Raw genomic sequence first — 21,257 nt, forward strand, 5'->3', positions numbered from 1 at the left:
CCCCAATCTGGAATGTCCAATTCCTAATGCACTGTAACTCCTTGTGGTGGCGTAGAGACTCACCTCAATCTGGGTGGCGGAGGACGAATCTCAGTTGCCTCCGCATCTGAGACCATCAATCCATGCATTTTATCAAGTGGCTTATTGAACGCTTTACCGCAGAGACGTAGCGCGTGTGGAGGCTTCACGCTATTCTCTGCGCCATCCATGCACAACTCACCACGCGCTCCACCGAGAGCGAGAACCACACATTATAGCGACCACGAGGAAGTTACCACGTGTGACTCTACACTCCCTAGCAACCGGGCCAATTTGGTTGCTTAGACCTGGCAGGAGTCACTCAGCATGCCCTGGATTCAAACTCACGACTCAGGGGTGGTAGTCAGCATCTTTACTCGCTGAGCTAACCAGGCCCCCCTACAAGGATTTTTTTTTAAAGAACTTGCACCCTTCCTAAGAAGCGATTCAGAAGGGTGACTTGCCTGCTTCATTAAAACAGGGGTTTAAAACATTGATTCCTAAACCCAATAAGGATAATATAAATTATTTATAGTAAACTGGAGGCCCATTAGTTTCCTTAATAACAACAGTAAATGTTTTGCAATGATTTTTGCCAAAAGACTGAAACAAAATCTTGAGAAAATAATAGATGAAGAGCAGTCTGGTTTTATGCAAGGCCGGCATATTAGGAATAATATTAGTCTGGTCTAAGATATGATTGATTATAATCATTCGTTTTATTTTGTTTATTGATTTTTATAAAGCTTTAGATACAGTGAATCACAAATTTATTTTGTAAGTTATTTGGTTTTGGAGAACTTTTTTTGAATGCAGTTAAAACTCTTTACAGTGGGTGTAATAGTTCTGTCAAACTTGTCTCAAAGGTTTAATATTAATCAAGGTATCAGACAAGGATGCCTTTTTTATTTTTGTTAATCACTCAGGTTTTGGCAGTGCATATAAAAAAAATCAGATTAATGGTATTACAACTTTATGCACAGAATTAAAACTCAGCCTATTTGCTGATGACACTGCAAAATTTTTAAAAACAGGTTTGAGGTGTCAAAGGTAATTAGATATTTAGAGGCATCAGGGAAAATGCATTTTTCAGTGTTATTCCCCTTAAAGGATGTGCTTTCACAGAATTAGGAAGTATTCCAGTTAAACAGAAAATAATATATTTATGTATGGTAATATGTAATAATGAAAAACAAAGGTGTCAACTAAATTTGTATCCAATTATTGAGAAAACAAAAAAGATTTGGGGTTAATGAGGGATACATCGATTTTTGTGAGGGTATTATTTTCAAAGGTGGAAGGAATATCTAGATCTGTATATATTTCATATTTGGAATATATTTCCTTGCTATTTATTTAATACTCTTAGTGGTATACAATTTTTGTTGAAGTGTAACTATTCTGTTGACAAAATCCCCATAAAATGTCCACAAACAAGCCCTGCTAGCATAAAATCTTATATACAATATGCCACCCTGCTCTGGATATCAGCATCAGCCATTAAAAAACCCTTATCGGATGACCACTAGAGACGTCAACATTATATATAGAAAACACATATGAAGGTAAGTTTAACACACTGACACTAGAGACAAATTACCATAATTACTGTGGAAAAATTAATATACATTTAATATTTATTTTTCCAGAGGTGTTAGACATAAATACTAGTATAATGTGTACTGGACCATGGTTGGTTTTTCTTTTCTTTTTTTTTAACAGGAAGCATCTAACAACTATAAGTCACGCAGCTCAATAAGATAGTTCATCCATAGTGAATTCTGTCATCATTTACTTGCCCTCATGTTGTTCCAAACCCCCATAACCATTTATTTTGTATAACACTAAAGGAAATGTTTGGCAGAATGTTAGGGACTGACAGCCCGAGTCACCATTTACTTTCACTGTAGGCAAAAGAGTTGCATCTAACTGAATGACTGACACTGTCAGTGTCTAACATTTTGCCTTTTGTGTTCCACAGAAGAAAGAAAGTCATATGGGTTTGGAACAACATTATGGGTGTGTAACTAATTACAGGAGTATAATTTTGGTTCAATGAACCCTTTAAAACATTGTCAACTGAACTTATGTATCCATACTTGGTTCAAGATCCTCGTCCAACTCTTCATCTTCTGTTTCAATGTCTTCCGTTTCCTCTTCATCGTCGGAGCATTCCTCGTCAATCCAGTATCCTGGCAGCAGACCGGCAGCATCATAAGAGTTACAAAGAGGCCCGACGATGTGTGTAATAAAAGACTCCTGTAGCTTTGCTAACTGTGGTGCTGAGCGGTCCATAAATGGGCTAATGGGTAAACCTAGTGAGGCCTCCTCATCACCCTGCAGGCAAAAATTCCAAAATATACAAATGTAGATCTCATGCTGCCAGAAGAGAGTAAGATTGTGTACTTTAAATGAAGCCATTAAAACATACCTGTTCATAAAACTCATTGACAATACCCTCTGTCCATTTGAGGTGAAGTCTGCGGTCTTTAGCGGGCCCATTAATATCTGCCAGCTTAATGCACACTTGGCACACTAATAACCTGTCATTTTCATTAGTCCAGTCAATGCCTGGACTATTCACATCATTAACCTGTGAGACAGGAAACAATCAACCATACAAGTTTATGCTAGTACCAAAACAAAACAAAAGTTATATCAAAAATATGCTAGCCGTTCTGCCGGATCATGCCACAATAGTGCACCTTGTATGTGTTTGTGCAGTTTAAGGGATAGTTCACCCAAAAATAAAGATTCTGTCATCATATAGTGGCCATTCAAAACAAACACGTACATGCCCAAAAAAAGTTAGATGCTATACAACAAATAGAACAAAAAGCAGATCTCGCAAGATGCATCTTTAAAAGCCCCTGCACTAGACACTGAAAAAAAACATGGTAACTTTTATCGCTAAAACAACGCAAGTTTTTGCATGAACCCGGGTTGCACTGTAAACCAGCCTCTCTCAAGCACTCATTAACGTGCAAAGGACAACAAGATATTCACTGAAAAATTACTTATATTTCATATTGTTTCAGTTCAATCCTGGCATATGCCCTCAATCGAATATAAATATGACACATAAATCCTATTGATTACTTTAATGATAATTTTGGGTCCTTTTATAAGCATTTGGGCCCTTTTATTAAGCTTTGAAGTGAGGTAATATCCACTGGAATTGCATTAAAAAGACAGGCAGCAATATTCATTGAAACAACTATTTTTGTGTTCTGCATAATAAAAGTCATAAAGTTTGGAACAACATGAGGGTGAGTAAATGATGACAGCATATTCACTTTTGGGTGAACTATCACTTTAGTGTTTTAACTGTATGTAATCACATCCAATGAAAATGATTTTGAAGCTCCTTCCATTTCTGAGAGGCATCAAAAAACTAATCTATCCACTGACCTTGGAATTAAACTCAGCAAGGAAGTCAAAGTGCTTCTTCAGGTCTGTGGCGAGGATGGCCTCGATCACAAGGAATCGAAAGCGCTTAAACTCAACATGTTCCAAGTTGCCAAGGAAGTTGAACTCTGTCCGGGAAAGAAAAAGGCTCCAGGCAGATGCTGCGTGATGGTTCTCCAGAACTGAGCGGTCGTTATACAACACCGCCTGTGTTAGTGTGTGTGTGTCCATGAAAAGAGAAAGACTGAGTGAGAAAGAAATACTGTAGGGTACAACAGCTCTAAAGGCACATTTGATTATTTTTTTCTCAAAACACTAAATAGCAACAAAAACTACCACATCACTTTGCTAATCACAAGTTTGACACTATGTCACTACACTACACAAAATTATTGCCTGCAATTTCTAAAGTTTGATTTGAAAAGGCAATCTGATCTAATATTTAATCATTTTGAAATGTTGCAATAATGTAGTTAATGAGATTCACTGAAATTATCAAATTAATTTTTTATTATCAAAGTTTTGTTCAAGGGGATTTAATTAAAAGTTTTTCAATAACTGTCCAATAAGTGAAAGGATAGAATTTGGGCTAAAAGCCCCCCTGCCCCAAAGGCCCCCATAAACACATTGTTTTTCTTAAGTGGGGCAAATAGTTTTGTTATGGAAAAAAGTGGGGTCACACTGACTGATCCAATCAAAGTGGAGATTCATATGTTTATAGAATACTTGAGATGTTATGAAATGTCAAATATGATAGAAATTAACAGGAAATATGTGTATTTTGAATAAGCATTATTTTAACGTTACTCAAAAAAGCATCTTGCTGTCTCAAATGTATTTGTATAAGTTGACACATTTTGCTCTATATCTATTGCCTCTATATCTACACAATATCACTATAAACCCCCTGGGGGCATTTTACCCCAAGTGTGTGGGCCCCCTCGTCACCTCTTTTTAAAAACTGAATTTTAACTAAATCAACCTTCTGTTACTATTTCTTTTCACACAAATTATGTTGCTCCATCAATTTCAATAAAAATAAATATTTTTATTTTAAATCTTGATACATGACCAGAAAAAAAGCTAATATTCCTTAAGCTATGGCCTTAAGCCCTGTAGTATGTTCCATGTGCTGATTACAAAATTACAGCCTTCTGATAAATCATTGGCTGTCACCACTTGTCACAACAGTGTGAGAGCTAAAACTCTAAATGCTTTGTTATTTTTTTATACTTAATTTATTTAAGAATAGTTTATAAACACATTTCCAGCTACAGATATATTGCAGGTTACATATGTTAGAAAGTTAAAAGCTGTGCACTTCAAATGAAATAGTTCACACAAACATGAAAAATGTCATCATTTACTCACACTCATATCATTCCAAATCCAATCTAATCCATAGGACTACAAAATTATACATAAAAAAAAGCAGTTGATAGTGACTTTGATTTGATTTGAGAGTCAATAAAAACTTAAATATAGGGTTATCTCTTAATCTTATGCCTTTATAAAACTTGGAATATGGTGCACAAGTCACATAGACTACTTTTATGATACTTTTGGGTGCCTTTTCATTTTTCTTAAGTGAGACACTGTTAACTGCTCTTGTTTTCTAATCAGTGATTGTAACATTCTTTACAATACTTCCACAAAATAAAAATAAAAGGCATATGGGTTTGGAATGACGTGTGTGAGTAAATAATGACAACAATTGTATTCTTTGGTGAACTATTCCTTGATGTTATGTAATGATGCATTGTTCACCTTTATTAGATAGGAATGTATAGGGGGAGAAAGGAAATGACAGAGGAGAAGAGGGGGAACAGGATCAAGAAAGGAACTCATTGGATCACCCATTACAGGGGTGCACAAAATATCGGAGCTCTGCCCATAATTTGCGGCATAACTTACCTGAGGAGCATTAGTGGCTACAAGAAAGGCATTTGTGCGACCAGGATGATCATAGTCATGCATAGCAGCAGCTACATATAGTGCCATGAGTTCCAGTGCAGGCACATTCCAGGCCAGACAGCCATAACTGTCATCTGAGAAAGAGGAACTTTTGGATGTGGCATATGCCACCCTGCCTGGAGAGATTCCACTGTCTGAATCTAATAATAAAAAAATAATAATAATAATTAACAACAGTGTTTAAAAACTATTACGTGTTCAATCTAGGTGAAGGTTCATTTCACAAATCAGTACAGTGCTTTAGATAATTAGGTGGCATGTAAAGTATTACCTAGCAGGTTCTCTTATCTTCTTTTTCTTGAATAAATGGTCTGTTCATTCGAAGTTTGATGCAACTAATTTGCCAAATAATCAAAGTAAAATTTCATATGAAAACATAAGCATAAGACTGTGTGATTTCTGCAGTAAGTTCAGTTCAGAGATTTCAGTAGCTATTTTTTGCCATTATAAAATTTTGTTCATGTTTTCTGTGCTGCGAATTAAGATTTGAAAAGGCCTTAAAACATTGCTGATCAATTGCAACTTTTTAAATTCCACCAAGTGGCTGTATTCATGCATACTGTTTTAACTATTTTTAATAACCGCAATATTCTGAAGGCATACAGCACTCCTCAATCTCCTTCTGAAGATTTCAGTTTTTTTTATTTAAATTTTTTTATATCAGCACTTGAGCCAGATAGTGAAGTCACTGGTCTCAGTAATTCAACACCTCTGCTTGCCAGTGCTGGCAGCTGTGTGGACCAGCAGCAGAGTGACTCAGGGTGAACTCCATTTGAGAAATTACAAGGACCATCAGCAGACTTAAAATAAGTCCCAAACATGCTGAGCCAGCAGCTGGTACAGATCTCAATCGCAATAGAGGATCTCTTATCAGATAGCATTTGTGCCTCTGGCTGAAATAACAAAAACAGGATGACAGCAATGGGTCCTAATTTATTTGAGATATAATTAGATGACACATGACTGCGGATACAGATGTTCTAACCTGAATCTGTCCCTAATTTACTCAATGAAGAAATGTGAATTCTATTCATGTAGCCAACCATTTTAACCCAGAGCAACTTGGTGTTAAGCGTCTTGTTCAAGGGCATAATGGTGATGGCCCACTGCGAGGATTGAGCCAACAAACTTCCAGCTACCAGCCCAGATCTTTGACCACTACATCACTAAACTAGATTGGAGTGCGAGAGCACAAACGTACCTGTATCACTTCCTGTGACATGCTCATTAAGGATTTGCTGAAAGCCTGGTATTGGCTGGGTGGTGAGATACCACACTGCATGTAGAACATCAGTGGCATGGACACGGTTGTGATCTAAAGAACGAACCAGGATAACACTTTAATGCTTCACTGGAAACAGTTTCAACATTTTAAAATTATACAAATCTGCACTGAGGTCCAGTTTTCAAGTTCAACTTCAAGAGTTTTATTCTCACAGGGGATATCACGATAGCCATTCTCCAGAGCGCAAAAGAACATCATGAATTCCTTAACAGGGATTTTGAAGATCTCGAACAGACCCGTGTCCTGGAACAAAGTGTATGCCACCTGAGAGAATGTAACACAAACAGAACTTCATTAAGACAAGACAACCAGTGAGCCATCAAAACCCAGCAGATAAATGCTTATTAGATATTGAACAAACAGTGCAGACAGGGACCATTAGCATTGCATTCAACTAATTCAAATTAAATGTCATTCACATCAAAAAAGTTCTAATAAGCAATAAAAGCCTGCAGTTGGTTGGATTTAACTTTAAAGAAATGGTTTTAAAGGGAAAGTTCACCCAAAAATGAAAATTCTCACATTTATTGACCCTCATGCCATCCCATATGTGAATGACTTGAATGAGAACACAAACAAGATTTTTAGAAGAATATCTCAGCTTTGTAGGTCCATACAATGCAAGTGAATGGTGACCCGAACATTGAAGGTCCAAAAAGCACATAAAGGCAGCATAAAAGCAATCCATACCACTCCAGTGGAATAAGAACTAACCCTTTAATTTGCAAAAGAACAACCATGTTTTTAGCCGATAGCAGCGTATTTATATTTGATGTGAATGCTGATGCGGAAGCGGCAGCAGAAGTGGCATCCCTTGTGTGAAGACCTACTTGTGTAAATACCAGCGAATCTACCTGTGCGGGTCCACTGAGCAAGAACACTGACAAGGCACCACTCACCATAGCACTTAAGTATCTTTTTTTTTTTTTTTTTTCTATTTTCCTTATACATTGCCATAATATGTCTAAACCACACATAACATGTACACATCCCTGCATATCCCTGTTATCTGTTACAGACAGTTTACACAATACAGATGCAGGACGCAGCACAACCCTCACAACATACGGCAACTTTGCACATCAGCACCTGCTCCACTTTCATTTTCAGTTGGACTCTGGAACCGCCAGTCAGCTGCGAACAAAGCTGACTTCATTCCAGCCTTCGCCACACAGTCCACCCTCAGCAGCACTGACAGAAAGATGGATACGTCCAGAGGATACAGAAACACCCTCTGCTCTCTCCAACAACTTCTTCTCTCACACCCCTCGCCATACCAGTAGGGGTGGGGGAACAGGTTTGTTCTGACACTGACACTAGGCTCTACCTTAACAACCTGTCTTGACAGCATCTGTCTAATTCTCTCTAGGCCAGCACGTATGACACCGCCCAGCCCCTGGCCCTCTGACGTTCTTCGTGAACATCGGACTGACCTCAGAGCGGCTGAGAGGAGATAAAAGATAAAGATCCAGCAGATCTGGGTAAATATCAGTCTCTGCTTGCATCTTTTTCAGATAACGTTGAATCTGCAAAAACGTCCTATTATCAGGACAAGCTCAACAGCACCACAGACACTTGCAGCTTATTTAGAACATTCAACACACTCCTCTGTCCTCCCCCTCCACTGCCTGACACCTATCTGACAGCAGATGTCTTCACCACATTTTTTAATAATAAGGTTACAGCCATCAGCAATAGATTCTCAGCACCAAACACTCTCAAACACCCACCTCCTGTTTGAAGCTCTTCTATCTCTATTTTTCCACTCTGACTGACACAAAGATCTCTAAACTCCTCCTCTCCAACCACTCCACCACCTGTCCCCTTGACCCCATTCCTTCCCACCTTCTCCAAGCCATCTCTCCATTCATCCTACCTGCACTCACACAAATAATTAACACATATCTACTTACACTTTCCCACTACATTTAAGCAGGTTCGAGTAACCCCACTGCTTAAAAACCTGTACTTAACCCCACACAATTAGAACACTACAAACCAGTATCTCTCATCCCATTCATGGTGAAAACACTTGACAGGGCAGTTTTCAATCAGATCTCTGCCTATCTCATTCAGAACATTTTGCTGGATGACAATCAGTCAGGCTTCAAAAGTGGACATTCCACCGAGACTGCCCTGCTGTCTGTTGCTGAGACAGGTGAGAGCTGGATCCAGATTATCCATCCTGATTCTAATGGACCTTTCTTCAGCCTTTGACACAGTCAACCATCAGATCCTTCTGTCCACCCTCACTACTCTGGGCATCACAGGAACTGTACTTGAATGGGTTAAGTCCAATCTCTCAGGTAGGTCCTTGCCTGGAGAGGTGAGGTATCCAAGTCACATCAGCTACTTACTGGGGTACCTCAGGGCTCAGTGCTTGGGCCACTTCTCTTCTCTGTATACACAACATCACTGGGACTCATTATTCAAGCACATAGGTTCTTTTACCACAGCTACGCCAATGACACAGCTCTACTTGTCTTTCCAGACCAACGGCACAATGGTGACTGCTCGAATCTCGGCCTGTTTGGCAGACATCTTGGCCTGGGTGAAGGAACACCACCTGAAACTTAACCCAGCGAAGACTGACCTCCTCGTCTTTCCAGCCAACCCTGCTGTTTAACACAACATCACCGTTCAGCTGGGTTCAACTACAATAATGCCTTCCAAAATGGTCAGAAATCTAGGGGTAACCATTGATAACCAATTCAGTTTCACAGACCACATCTCAAAGACACCACAATCATGTAGATTACACTCTACAATATCAGGAAAATAAGACCCTTCCTCTCTGAACATGACATACATCTTCTTGTTCAGTCACTAGTCATAACTAGACTGGACTACTGTAACTCTCTCATTGCAGGCCTCCCTGCATGAGCAATTAGGCCCCTGCAAATGATCCAGAATGCAGCAGCACGTCTGGTCTTTAATGAACCAAAGAGATCACATGTTACACCACTCCTTGTCTCTCTTCACTGTCTGCCAGTTGAAGCATGTATCAAATTCCAGGCTTTGATGCTGGCATACAGAGCAGTCACTGGTCTGCACCAGCGTACCTAAAATAGTTTCTGCAGAGCTACGTTCCTACCAGAAACCTGCGGTCGAACAAACATGCGTTACGTTCTTGCGTTCAAAACATTTGATGGAGCGCAAATCCGAACTAAGGGATCTCAAGATGTGTTCTAAGAATTACACTATATTTAACTTGACACAGTGACCTAAAATGTTTATATTTATGAGGCAATGCACCCGAGACGCTACACAAGCATGTCTGATGCAGGTGTGCATTTACAGGTCCTTAAACAAGCCCTCATAATAAATCTCGAACTGATTGACAAATTCACTTGTGAAATGGATTGCTGTGAACTGTATGCCAATGATTGGATTATGATCAATAATATGGTAATAAACAATACATTGTATTCTAAAGCCGCATTTTTGTATTGTCTTATTAATGATTAACTCTTCTGCCACAATTTTAATTATCTGAATATTTATTTTATATATATATATATATATATATATATATATATATATATATATATATATATATATATATATATATATTAAATATTTAAAGATAACTATGTATAATTATTTCATCATTATATACAGAATTATTGTTATATGAGGGGCTTTCTCAGCAAATATTTGTATATGCGATTAAATGTGATTAATCAAGGTTAATTAATCGGGACACCATGTAATTAATTTGATTAAAAATTGTAATCGATAGACAGCCCTAATATATATATATATATATATATATATATATATATAAATATATATATATATATATATATATATATATATATATATATATATATATATATATATATATATATATATATATATACACACACACCGATTAGCTACAACATTAAAACCCACCTGCCTAATATTATGTAGGTCCTCCTCATGCTGCCAAAACAGTGCCAATCTGTATCTCAGAATTGCATTCTGATATGCAATTCTTCTCACATGTTACAGAGCAGTTATCTGAGTTACCGTAGACTTTGTCAGTTCGAACCAGTCTAGCTATTCTCTGTTGACCTCTCTCATCAACAAGGCATTTCCGTCCAAAGAACCGTCACCATCTGGATGTTTTTTGTTTTTGGCACCATTCGGAGTAAATTCTAGTGACTGTTGTAGGTAAAAATCCCAGCAGTTACAAAAATACTCAAACCAGCCCGTCTGCCACCCACAATCATCCATGCATTATCTAATCAGCCAATCGCGTGGGAGCATCAAATCATACAGATACGAGTCAAGAGCTTCAGTTAATGTTCACATCAACCAGAATTGGGAAAAATGTGATCTCAGTGATTTGGACCGTGGCATGATTGTTGGTGCCAGACAGGCTAGTTTAAGTATTTCTTTAACTGCTGATCTCCTGGGATTTTCACACACAACAGTCACTAGAATTTCCATCCACAGAACTGCCACTTTGGAGAAGTACCAATTGCCTTTCAAAACAGCAAAATCTGTACATTATTACACAATTTTGGACATCAGTGTATATTCTTGTTGCACTCTAATCTGTCTTGGATACTACTATTCTGCTGCTAGTAAAACTTAGTAAGATTCCAGCAACTAGCAATCTGTATGTCCACTCTGAATGCAACACTACTGCGCAATGTGGCACAATCTCAGCCAATCACAAACAAATTTCACATTTGGACAATTACAAGAAGCTTGATATTGGACCAAAGAGGAAATAACTGCAGTCGGACAACCTGTTGTGACACAGAAATGAAAAAAAAAAAAAAAATAAAAAATAGAATGACCCATTGCTCGTCTCTGTTGATTTAAGACAAAACCCCAGATTAACATGAGAGTTACAATTTAACGCTTGTCACATTATCGCGCATCTGGTTAGGGCATGGTGTCAGGGTGTTTTCACACTCTATCCCTTTAAAAAAAAAAAGGGAAAAGGACCTCTTTAAGTGAATCAAACAGTGAATGGAGCGAGAGAGAAAAACAGTTGTTGCATTCAAACAGTCCCTGGCCTTAAATGTGGACTCTTGTCCACTTTAGTCATGGTCCATTCATAGTTATTGTTCTTGCTCCATTGTCAATTAACACTACATTATTACATTAATAAGAGTGAAGAATAGTGAAGCACTAACATAGCTGAGAATCCTGCCAGTCTTCCCTCCCGTCGTGCCCATCAACTCAAAGATCTGGAAGTTCCAGGTGTTGATCTTCTCCATGAGTGATTCATGCTCTATCAGCATGGGATCCAATATGAACTCTTTCTCTCCCTGCCAGAGATCAAAAACAGAGAGCAGAGTGAAGGGAGAAGATTACATTTTGTGATCATCTACATTCCTTACAACAAAAGTTGTGCTGAAACACTCTTAAAAGAATAGTTTACCAAAAAAATAACAAATTGTCTCATCATTTACTCACCCTCATGCCATTCCAGATGTGTATGACTTTCTTTCTTATGCTGAACACAAATTAAGATTTTTAGAAGAACATTTCGGTTCTGAAGGTCCAAAAAATGCAAGTGAATGGGTGCCAAAATCTTGAAGCTCCAAAAAAATTAAGCCACCATAAAATTAATCCATACGACTGAAGTGGATTAATGTATTCTGAAGGAAAATGCTAGGTGTAAGAAAAAGATCAATAACTAAAACTTTAACTATACAATTTAGCTTCTGCCCATCTGTGGTTTGCTGGATTATGCATGAAATACATAACATACGGAAGCACAGTGTTGCTTACAACAGAGGAGGAGGAATATTATACAGAGGCAGACTTGCTTTTGCTATGGATTTGTATTTGTATCTGTTTCTTTTTCAAGATTTTTTTAAGGTGCTTACGTGTGCTTATCTTGGATGCCTCAACCTACTGAAAAATATTTGATTACGTCCGAGGCTTTCATCGCAAGTTTTCACAGATTCCTTAACTATGATCCTGAGAAACTGAAGCTATGGCTGCTCACTGACCCATAGAGTCACTCAAAATACTGAGGGTGTGCAGTGAAAATTTTTCACTGCCAAATTCTGAGAGGCAGTTTGAACGCCACCCTCGTGACTGTGTATATCAAAGCCAGCCGGAAGAGAACATTTTTAATAAAAAAAAGTTTAAATATTGACCTATTTCTTACACGCACTTAGCTTTTAGCTTCAGAAGACAATTAATTTAATTAATCCACTGGAGTTTTGTGGATTACATTTATGATCCCCTTATGTGCTTTTAGGAGCATAATGATTTTGGAACCCATTCACTTGCATTGTATGGACCTAACTATTCTTCTAAAAATCTTCATTTGTGTTCAGCAGAAGAAAGTAAGTCACACATCTGGAATGGCATGAGAGTGAGTAAATTATGAGAATTTTCATTTTTGTGTGAACTACCACTAAGTCATTCCGGGTGTCTTTTACAGTGATAACAAAAACATTTGACTGAGTCAGCTCATTTACGTTATCCTCGCATGCTCTTACAGTAAACCCCTTTGGGGAGAACAATGAACTGCAAGCTTGCAGAGAGATCCACTCAAAATCCACAGCTATAAATCCAGCAACCACATCATAATGCAAAAGCATGGGAATGCAAATAAGCACAATGCATCTGCAACAAGATCTCTGGCCAAGCTATAAACTGCTTGGTTACCACACCAGAGCTCTGTTCTGCTCATTCAACAGCTGGCCACTTTAACAACTGCCAGATTGACTAATAAAAGCAGTGAGAGACCGGTAGAATCGAGAAGGGGATTTCAGGTTATGTGGAGAATATCTCTTCTCTTACAGGGTTTTCTAAGGCAACCATTATAAACAGCACTTCGTAAATTACAATTACTCATCCACAAGCAACACTAGATCTTGATTTTAGGTCCTAAGGCAATGTTTTAGACAATAATATAATGATTTAAACCACGTGGGGATAAAGTGAAGTATTGGGTTAGTGTGTGTGTTTTACCTCAGGATCTGGTGAGGACTGCTCGGTACTTAAAGTCTGTTCCTCTTCTTTGGTCTGGCTTTTCAGTTTCTCCCCTGCTGTGTCTGGAGTTTTCTCCTCCTGAGACTCAGCCTCCATGCTCTCCTCTCGAATCAGATTTTCCCCTCTATACTCCACACCTTCAGCTAAGAAAGCGAGCAAAAGCATCATTTTGACTATCAACTTACAAGATACCAATCTTTTCAGGAAGAATGTGACTGTTGTGAATAATAGTGGCTGTCTTGGAATAATGTACTTTTTTAACCTACCTGAGCGCATTCGTTGCATTTCACTGGATGCTGGGTGATTGCCCTCGCCCACATCCACATTGGAGACACCCTTCACCATCTGCCGACCACAACTATTAAAAAACACACATTTACAACACCATCAATTCATTCTCTCATTAGGTACAGCCAATTGGTCTCCTCTAAGTGTCAAGACAGAATAGGAGGAAGATGTTGCAGAAGTTACAGTACCTGGTGCACAAAGGGACTGAAGCAGGGCCACGATACTGCTGCTGGAAATCAGGTGAGCTCAGTGTGTAGCCCAGAGGTTTGTGCATGTTGACGCTGGGCTTGGTGAGGAAATCAGCCGTGTCTGGGAACTCCACAGGAGAGCGTGTGACCATAGAGGAGCCGGGAACAGCAGAGAGGCTGTGACTCGGTGAGCTGACCAGACTCAGGCTGGGAGATGCACCTATGGACATATGAAAGAAAAGGTTGCATGCAGGGTCCAAAATTAACACTCGCCAAGCACCAAACGCCTTTTAACTTTTCTAAGGAATTGCAAAATAATGAATTGAAATTGCAAAGCAGGGGAAAGAATAATCATTCAACCATTTTCTCAATGTGAGCACATCAAATCAAAGAGATCATACACTATACTGAAGAAGAGAAGATTGGTCACTTATGTGCATCTTCAAGAACCTTTACCTTTTACCGTAAAATTTATATTAAAGAAAATAGTTTCTTTTTTCTTTTGTCATAACCCCAGAACTTAATGTAGAGACACATTCCTGGCACTAAGACACCAAGACAGCTAAATGAAATAATTATTTTGTCACAGGGAGAAAAATCTATATGTTTTCATGGAAATAATGCAAAACTACAAGGGACAAAGTCCAAAAACAAGGTTTGTAGATGCATGGGGTACAAAAATCCAAATAGAAAAGAAAGCCTGCACACCATTGTTATTTAGAGTCAGACCACTTTATGTGAGATTACTGCAAATGGGAAAATGTTTAGTTCACAGGAGACCTGCAAAACATATTAATAATAAAAAAAAAATATTTATGGCCAAAATTTACTCAATTTACCTGGCATTGGCAAGAAAATAAAAAAGACCTGGACTCTGATTGCATGTGACGCAAAAGCCACTGTCACAGTGATGGTTTTTCCATTTACGTGCATGCTTTATTGTCACTTTGCCTGACTAATCACACATTTCTGCTAAGATTTAACATATTAGATGTGAAAAGAGAAGTTATTTTGCTTTTAATAGGTGCTGACCTGGTCTTCTGGGGACAGTATGGCCGTAGTTGAGGGTAATGGAGGAGGATCTCTGTTTAGGGATGGTGAGCAGGTTGCTGCTGGGCCCATTAGACACACAACTTTGGCTGCAGGGTACAAATGTATAGAAGTCAATAATAAGTAAAGTTTTCATTACTCCTATTCAACAAGCAAAGAGACACAGCATCTTTGAAAAAAATGTATATGCCACATCAAACACTGCCACCCAAAGGACAAACAGAACAATTACACAATGCAGGAAGTCCTTATAAACCCTCAACTGCAATCTAACTGCCTACCGAAACTAAATTTTGGTGATCTTACATAATATTTGACCATTCACTTTTGTCAGCTTCCAACAATCCACAGATATCAGTGCACCACGTTCAGAAATTAACAAAGGACTGGGGAAAAATTAAAAATTAAAAATTAAATTAAAAAATTTAATTAAACATCAAAAATGCCCCACATTTTTACAATGTGTAAGCAAAAATGTCTGTTAAAATGTTTTATCTGTGATATAACATTTAATATGTTACTCTATTCTAAGCCTGTCTAGTTTTTGGGTCATACATATTTATTACTAACTCCATAACTTGAAACCGAGATTGTATTGAAATCATACTGATGACGAACAGTACAAACCTCTATAATCTAACACTGGGACTAGCCAATTGTTTTCAAATATATATTCTAGCCGAGTGTTTATGGTTGCACATTATTTTACAGTACAGAGTACTTACCCAAGAAAGTACTGAGTAATGTTAGGTAACTCTTAGGTAACTTAGTATGGGTTAAGATTAGGGTAGGGGTTAGGTTTAGGTTTAGTGTCTATTTATTTCTACAGTTGTAAGTAATTGAACAGTACTGTAAAATAAAGTGCTACTGAGTTTCCTGTGTTATGATATCCAGCTCTTTTTATATTTGATGTAGAGTTTATTTTTTGGTAACATTCATAATAGTAAATAATTACTATATTTATATTTAAACCTAAATATCTGAGGAAATTTCATGCTGTGTTTCAATCTAAAATATGCCCTTCGAAATATAAAAAAATGTCCCTCAAAATGAATTGAAGGGGAAAATTTAGCCTTTTAATAAACAGTTACTTTATGACACTGCAGTACACCCATGCTCCTTTCTTGGTCCCTTGCTTTACTCATCTGGGGCCACATGTATTAGTATTAGAGATAGGGAAAGTTTAGTCATGAGAGGTCTGACCTGTTGAGCTCAGATTGAGATCTCTTTCCATTGGTGCGTTCCCAGCGTGAGGCGGCAGACTCCAGGGGAGGCAGAGAGGAAGAGGCTGAACTGCGCCTCAACTGAGCGGTGGGTAGACTGTTCCTGCTGCTCAGACCCTAAACACAAGTCATGTAGTAAGTAGTAATTAGTCAGATACGAATTCCAGTTTTGTACGTTTATTTAAAAAAATCTCAGAGACAAGGGTACTTTTAATAAATGTCAGGTCGTGACAAGTTCTCAAATGTGTTTTATTTGTTATAAATGTATTCATTACAATTAGGGATGACATGTCATCAAATTTTCATATCACAATAATTGCTGAAGCATTAATCACAGTATATGGATAACGGTATTGTATTGAATTACTGTACAGAATTGGTTGAAAGATAAATTAACTTTATTGTTGTTCCAAATTACAAGATTTAGTAACTTGTTTTGTACTTTATAAATTAAAAGATCAAAACGAAAGTAGACTAAAAGAGACATGGTGGTTTTCAAAAGAATGAGTCCATTGCTTCTATTTTGCATTTATCAAATTTATTATGGTTTATTTTCATTGCAAATTAACAAGAAACAACAATAGTATCCTTTAGAGAGGAAAGTTTTATTGAAAAAGAAACATGAATTTCAGAGTTTGATAGTAATTTGGCATGTCTTCCTTTTACTGTAAGACTTAAGAGTGTTAACAATGTTGATTTATTGATGGAAATTCTACAGTGCATTCAGAAATATCAAAAATTGGTTAATAGGTCAACCAGAAATTTTCACTGTATTTTGAAGTGCTCAAAATAACAGTATTGTGCATGTTAATTATCACAGTATCCCTTATTATTGAATATCAGCTAATATTGAATTACAATATAAGTTGGCCAAAATATATCAAAATGGTTTGATATTTTTATGCAATATCTTTTTTCATGAATTGTAGAAACAGTTTTACTGCTTAAATTTAGCTGAAAATCCCATAATAGGCTGTTTAATGGCCAGTTCCAATATGACCCAACATAGTGTGAGAACATACCCCACTTCTGGCCATATTGTCACAAAAGGTTAATGTGTGCTCCAAGTATCGGTGTCTTTTCTCCTGAGCAATAAGGGTGGAAATGTTCAATAGCTTATTCAACAATACACCTACCCTGAGAAATATTTCCTGGAGTAAAAATTGTGACAACTAGACCCGATCTCATCTATAAATAATCAGTGAAGATCCATCTTGGGTAGGCTGTAGTGTTCAAAAAGTAAAATCATCTCTGGTGCCTTCCTCTTGTCATCCTGCTCACCTACCTTAAGTGGCTTTCTGTCTCCTCTCTCTGAGGGGTCCTCTATCTCAGCACAGGTATAAAAGCCAGGGAAGGGGGTGAAGGGGTTGACCCGGGGACGACAGGACCCAGAGAAAGCTCCCATGAGACTGCTGATGCTGCGCAGTGAAGAGAGAACATGGGGCGAGAGAGAGGGGTCCAGCAGCAGGTCTGACACCAGGTTCCTGGCCTCATTTATCACAGAGAGATCCACACCATTCCCACTCACTGCACCCTATGTATATGTACACAATACACATTTCAGTATCTATAGAATGACTGGTTAAAGAAGACAACACATTTAATATTCCCCCATTCACCACTACATGGTCTGCATCTGGAGACTTATACTGCCTCCTTGTGGTCATTTATAGGAACAAAAGGATATCAAACATACAGCATGCAATGCCGCACTGCTCCAGACTTACAAAAGTAGTAACTGTAGCAAAAGAATGACTCATTCTCAGAGCCATCCATTTGAAAAATCCAGCCAAGTGCCAGAGACAGCTTTTGATGATATCCACTCAGTGGAAAAAAAAAATAAGTTCATAATGATATTACGGGAAGAACTCAGGGTATCTATAAACTTGGCTAGCTTTAATCCATATTCAGTCTTGTGCGTACAAGCTGAGCTCATTTTATTGATTGTATTTAATTCAGACCAATATAATTTTTTTAAGGGAAGGTGGGTTCTGATGAAAGTAATAAAGCGGCAGCACTGCTGCGACCTGTGTGTGCGCATGCACACATGTGTATATGTGTGTGATAAAAGTGCTTAGTGAGCACTTCCTTCTGGAGTTGACGTCATTCGGCAACCTTTATGTGAGCCAGGATAAGGGTTATCCACTCGCAGGCCTGCCGCAGTAATGAGCGGCAGACAGAAAGAGGCTAAAGGCCTCGGCATGCGAACAAGGCTTGTTCAGACAGAAAAAAGGACAGTGAAGATGCTGGGAAATGGACCGCAAAAGCTTGTTTTAGGCACATGTACATAGAGCATTATAACATAAAAAACAGACACAAAAAAAATCTATATTTCTAACAAGATGGAAGTTGTGAATTAATGATTACCACAAAGATCAGGGTTACCGTACCTTGTGACCAGTGAAATTCCATGACTGTTTCCAGTCATTTCTGATTACTGGATAAGGATTTTAAAAATAATTTTGCAGAGATTACACTCATAATGAGCCATTTGTAACGGATACATTTAAGTGCTGAGCATTACTAGAAAAAATTATATTAATATTTTCATAACTTTTCAAAATGTTTACATGTCCTGATATTTCCAGGTTTTGCATGACTGTGGGAACCCTGCAAGATAGCAAGTTAAAACTGTGCATTACCTAAAATGTTAAATATTTATGAATAATGGATGTAGATTACATGATATGGTTATTAAAAGTGAATAAAAAAATAAAAGCATGTCTGGATATTGTTAAATATTGTAATATGCAGTTACCTTATAAAAGTATCATGGAAATTGTGCAGAAGAAATACAGATGAGTTTTGCTCCAGTAAACTGGAGCAGTACATACCTGATATTGTGGCTTGTACCATTGTTTCAGGTCCCAGTCCCACAGGATCATCTAAAAGAACACAAAACAAAGGCTTATTAAAGCACACTTCATTCATAACTGTCACCCTGCACAAAAACTGTGGAAAGTAAAGACATAGACGCAGCTAAATGAGTTATTTTTGTGTTGTTGAAGCACCTATAACCAACGTTAAAAATAAACTCTTCTAGGTATTTCTATGTACAACAGTTAATTTGATGTGGGAATGAATACTTTGTCAACACCTGAACAAGACGTTTTGTGCGCGGAAAGTTGCTAAATGAAAACCTTTCAACTTGCAGAAAGAAAAAAACAGAAAAAGAAACCACACTTTAACCACAATGAGACATCAACAATGGTGCTCACAGATCTTATTTAACCAAACTACGTCATTTGACTGCAATTCCACGTTATCTACCTCATAAGAAAGTCACCAAGCAGAAGCCAAGTTCCACAACTATAGGTCATAGACTGGGTCTGTTTTCTGGTGTTGTGGTAATTTTTTCTGTTACAACTGAAAACACAGTTGTCTAAAAAATATTATGCTTGAATGTTCTGTAAACTATAACTTGTTCTATGAATGCTTCAAGTCTGAATCCATTTAAACCACCTAATAAGATGTTCAAACTCTAGGCAAACTTTTTTTGTACCAAAGCATCCTCAACATTTACAGCATGAATAAAAAGCTAATGTACAGCTTTACCTATTTGTACACAAATAGGTCTTTGACCTAATCAAAATAAGTCATTTCAGCTTTTGTCAGTCAGCTAAATAGTATTTGTTTAGCAAATTTATGAAGCTAACCCAATGATTTTATAAAGTACAAACAATCAATGCAGTTTCATAATTAATATGAGGTACTAAAATATGCATGTCAAATAATTATACAAGTGTAAAATTGTTTCAAATTTAGATTAAGTATTTAATGTCAACAACCACATAGTTGGTATTTTCTAAGCCAAGGAGTATAAGTTTACTGCTTACAACAATCAAGGCAGATAAAATAACTTATTTCAACTTTTGCATAAATGACTGTTGCAACCAGCCAAGCACAAATCAATAAGAGTTCAGTGGTATTATCAATAAAATACCATTAGAGTCACGGAGTCTTAATAATTAGATAATTTTGAATTTGAGAGAATTCTCTGCCCATGGCATTGAATATGTGAGCCGTCGCCATGTTAAACAAAGAGAGCCCACTGTACTTTAGCAGCAGCTCATTATTTGACCACAAGAGGGAGTGCTGGTAATATGTGAGAGAACAGCCTGCTCTCTCTCTCAGCACAACAAAGTCCCCTGCACCTGCACTAGCTGTGTCAAATGTGTCACTTACAGAGGCTCTAATCTTTAGAACCAGCAGCTCTCACAGATGCTCAGAGCGGTCCAAACGGCATGGCCAGCGACTCAAAACACACACACACACACACACACACACACACACACACACAGACGCACGCGGTTCTCACTGAGCAACAGATGGATCTGATCTTAAACACACTCATCAGTGAGACTGCACACTGCATCAATACAAAAAATAATATACAATATATATTTTTTAAGAGTAATGAATGAACAACATCAAGCTGCTTCAACACAAATAATAGGTGGTTTAAGCTTAAATTTCTATCCAGTCCATGTTTGGATTGGGAGTGGTTCAAGATCAATACGCAGAGTGGTCTAACTCCTTTAGATCAGATGTTTCACTGATCGGATAGAGATGATCCCTGTTAGTCGTCAGCTTCTGCTTAACACTGGTTTTTAGTATGGCAAATAAGCACTGTCATGGCAACCTGACAGAAGCCAGCAAATAATGGTACAAACGTCATGGTAACCAGGATGGTGGGAGAAAGGCTGACAAGATCACCGTGAGGCTAAAAATGTACTCAATCTCACATTTAATCTCCCTTTACTTTTGTTCTTTACGGTCTATTAAACTAATTAACCTCACAGAGAGAAAGATAGATTAGAAGAAAAATAAAGGTGCAGTCGGTTCCAAACCTCAAATCTGCAGTCAAAA

At 37.8% G+C, this 21,257-nt stretch overlaps 1 protein-coding gene across 1 annotated transcript in view; it reads right to left on the reverse strand.

Moving 5' to 3' along the window:
- Nucleotides 1–21,257, reverse strand: part of LOC127647794 (cGMP-inhibited 3',5'-cyclic phosphodiesterase 3B-like) — an 87,346-nt gene that overhangs the window by 9,750 nt on the left and 56,339 nt on the right. Inside the window, exons 2-15 of the mRNA XM_052132266.1 lie at nt 19,223–19,273; nt 17,674–17,922; nt 16,369–16,505; nt 15,148–15,254; nt 14,116–14,335; nt 13,906–13,997; nt 13,619–13,782; nt 11,821–11,955; nt 6,838–6,949; nt 6,602–6,715; nt 5,341–5,540; nt 3,430–3,633; nt 2,450–2,611; nt 2,118–2,355 (exon numbers count right to left, since the gene is read on the reverse strand). Coding sequence (XP_051988226.1) covers nt 2,118–2,355; nt 2,450–2,611; nt 3,430–3,633; nt 5,341–5,540; nt 6,602–6,715; nt 6,838–6,949; nt 11,821–11,955; nt 13,619–13,782; nt 13,906–13,997; nt 14,116–14,335; nt 15,148–15,254; nt 16,369–16,505; nt 17,674–17,922; nt 19,223–19,273 — 2,185 coding nt within the window. The remainder of the gene's footprint in view (nt 1–2,117; nt 2,356–2,449; nt 2,612–3,429; nt 3,634–5,340; nt 5,541–6,601; nt 6,716–6,837; nt 6,950–11,820; nt 11,956–13,618; nt 13,783–13,905; nt 13,998–14,115; nt 14,336–15,147; nt 15,255–16,368; nt 16,506–17,673; nt 17,923–19,222; nt 19,274–21,257) is intronic.

This window comes from Xyrauchen texanus, chromosome 1 (assembly GCF_025860055.1).
Source record: "Xyrauchen texanus isolate HMW12.3.18 chromosome 1, RBS_HiC_50CHRs, whole genome shotgun sequence".
Lineage (NCBI taxonomy): Eukaryota > Metazoa > Chordata > Actinopteri > Cypriniformes > Catostomidae > Xyrauchen > Xyrauchen texanus.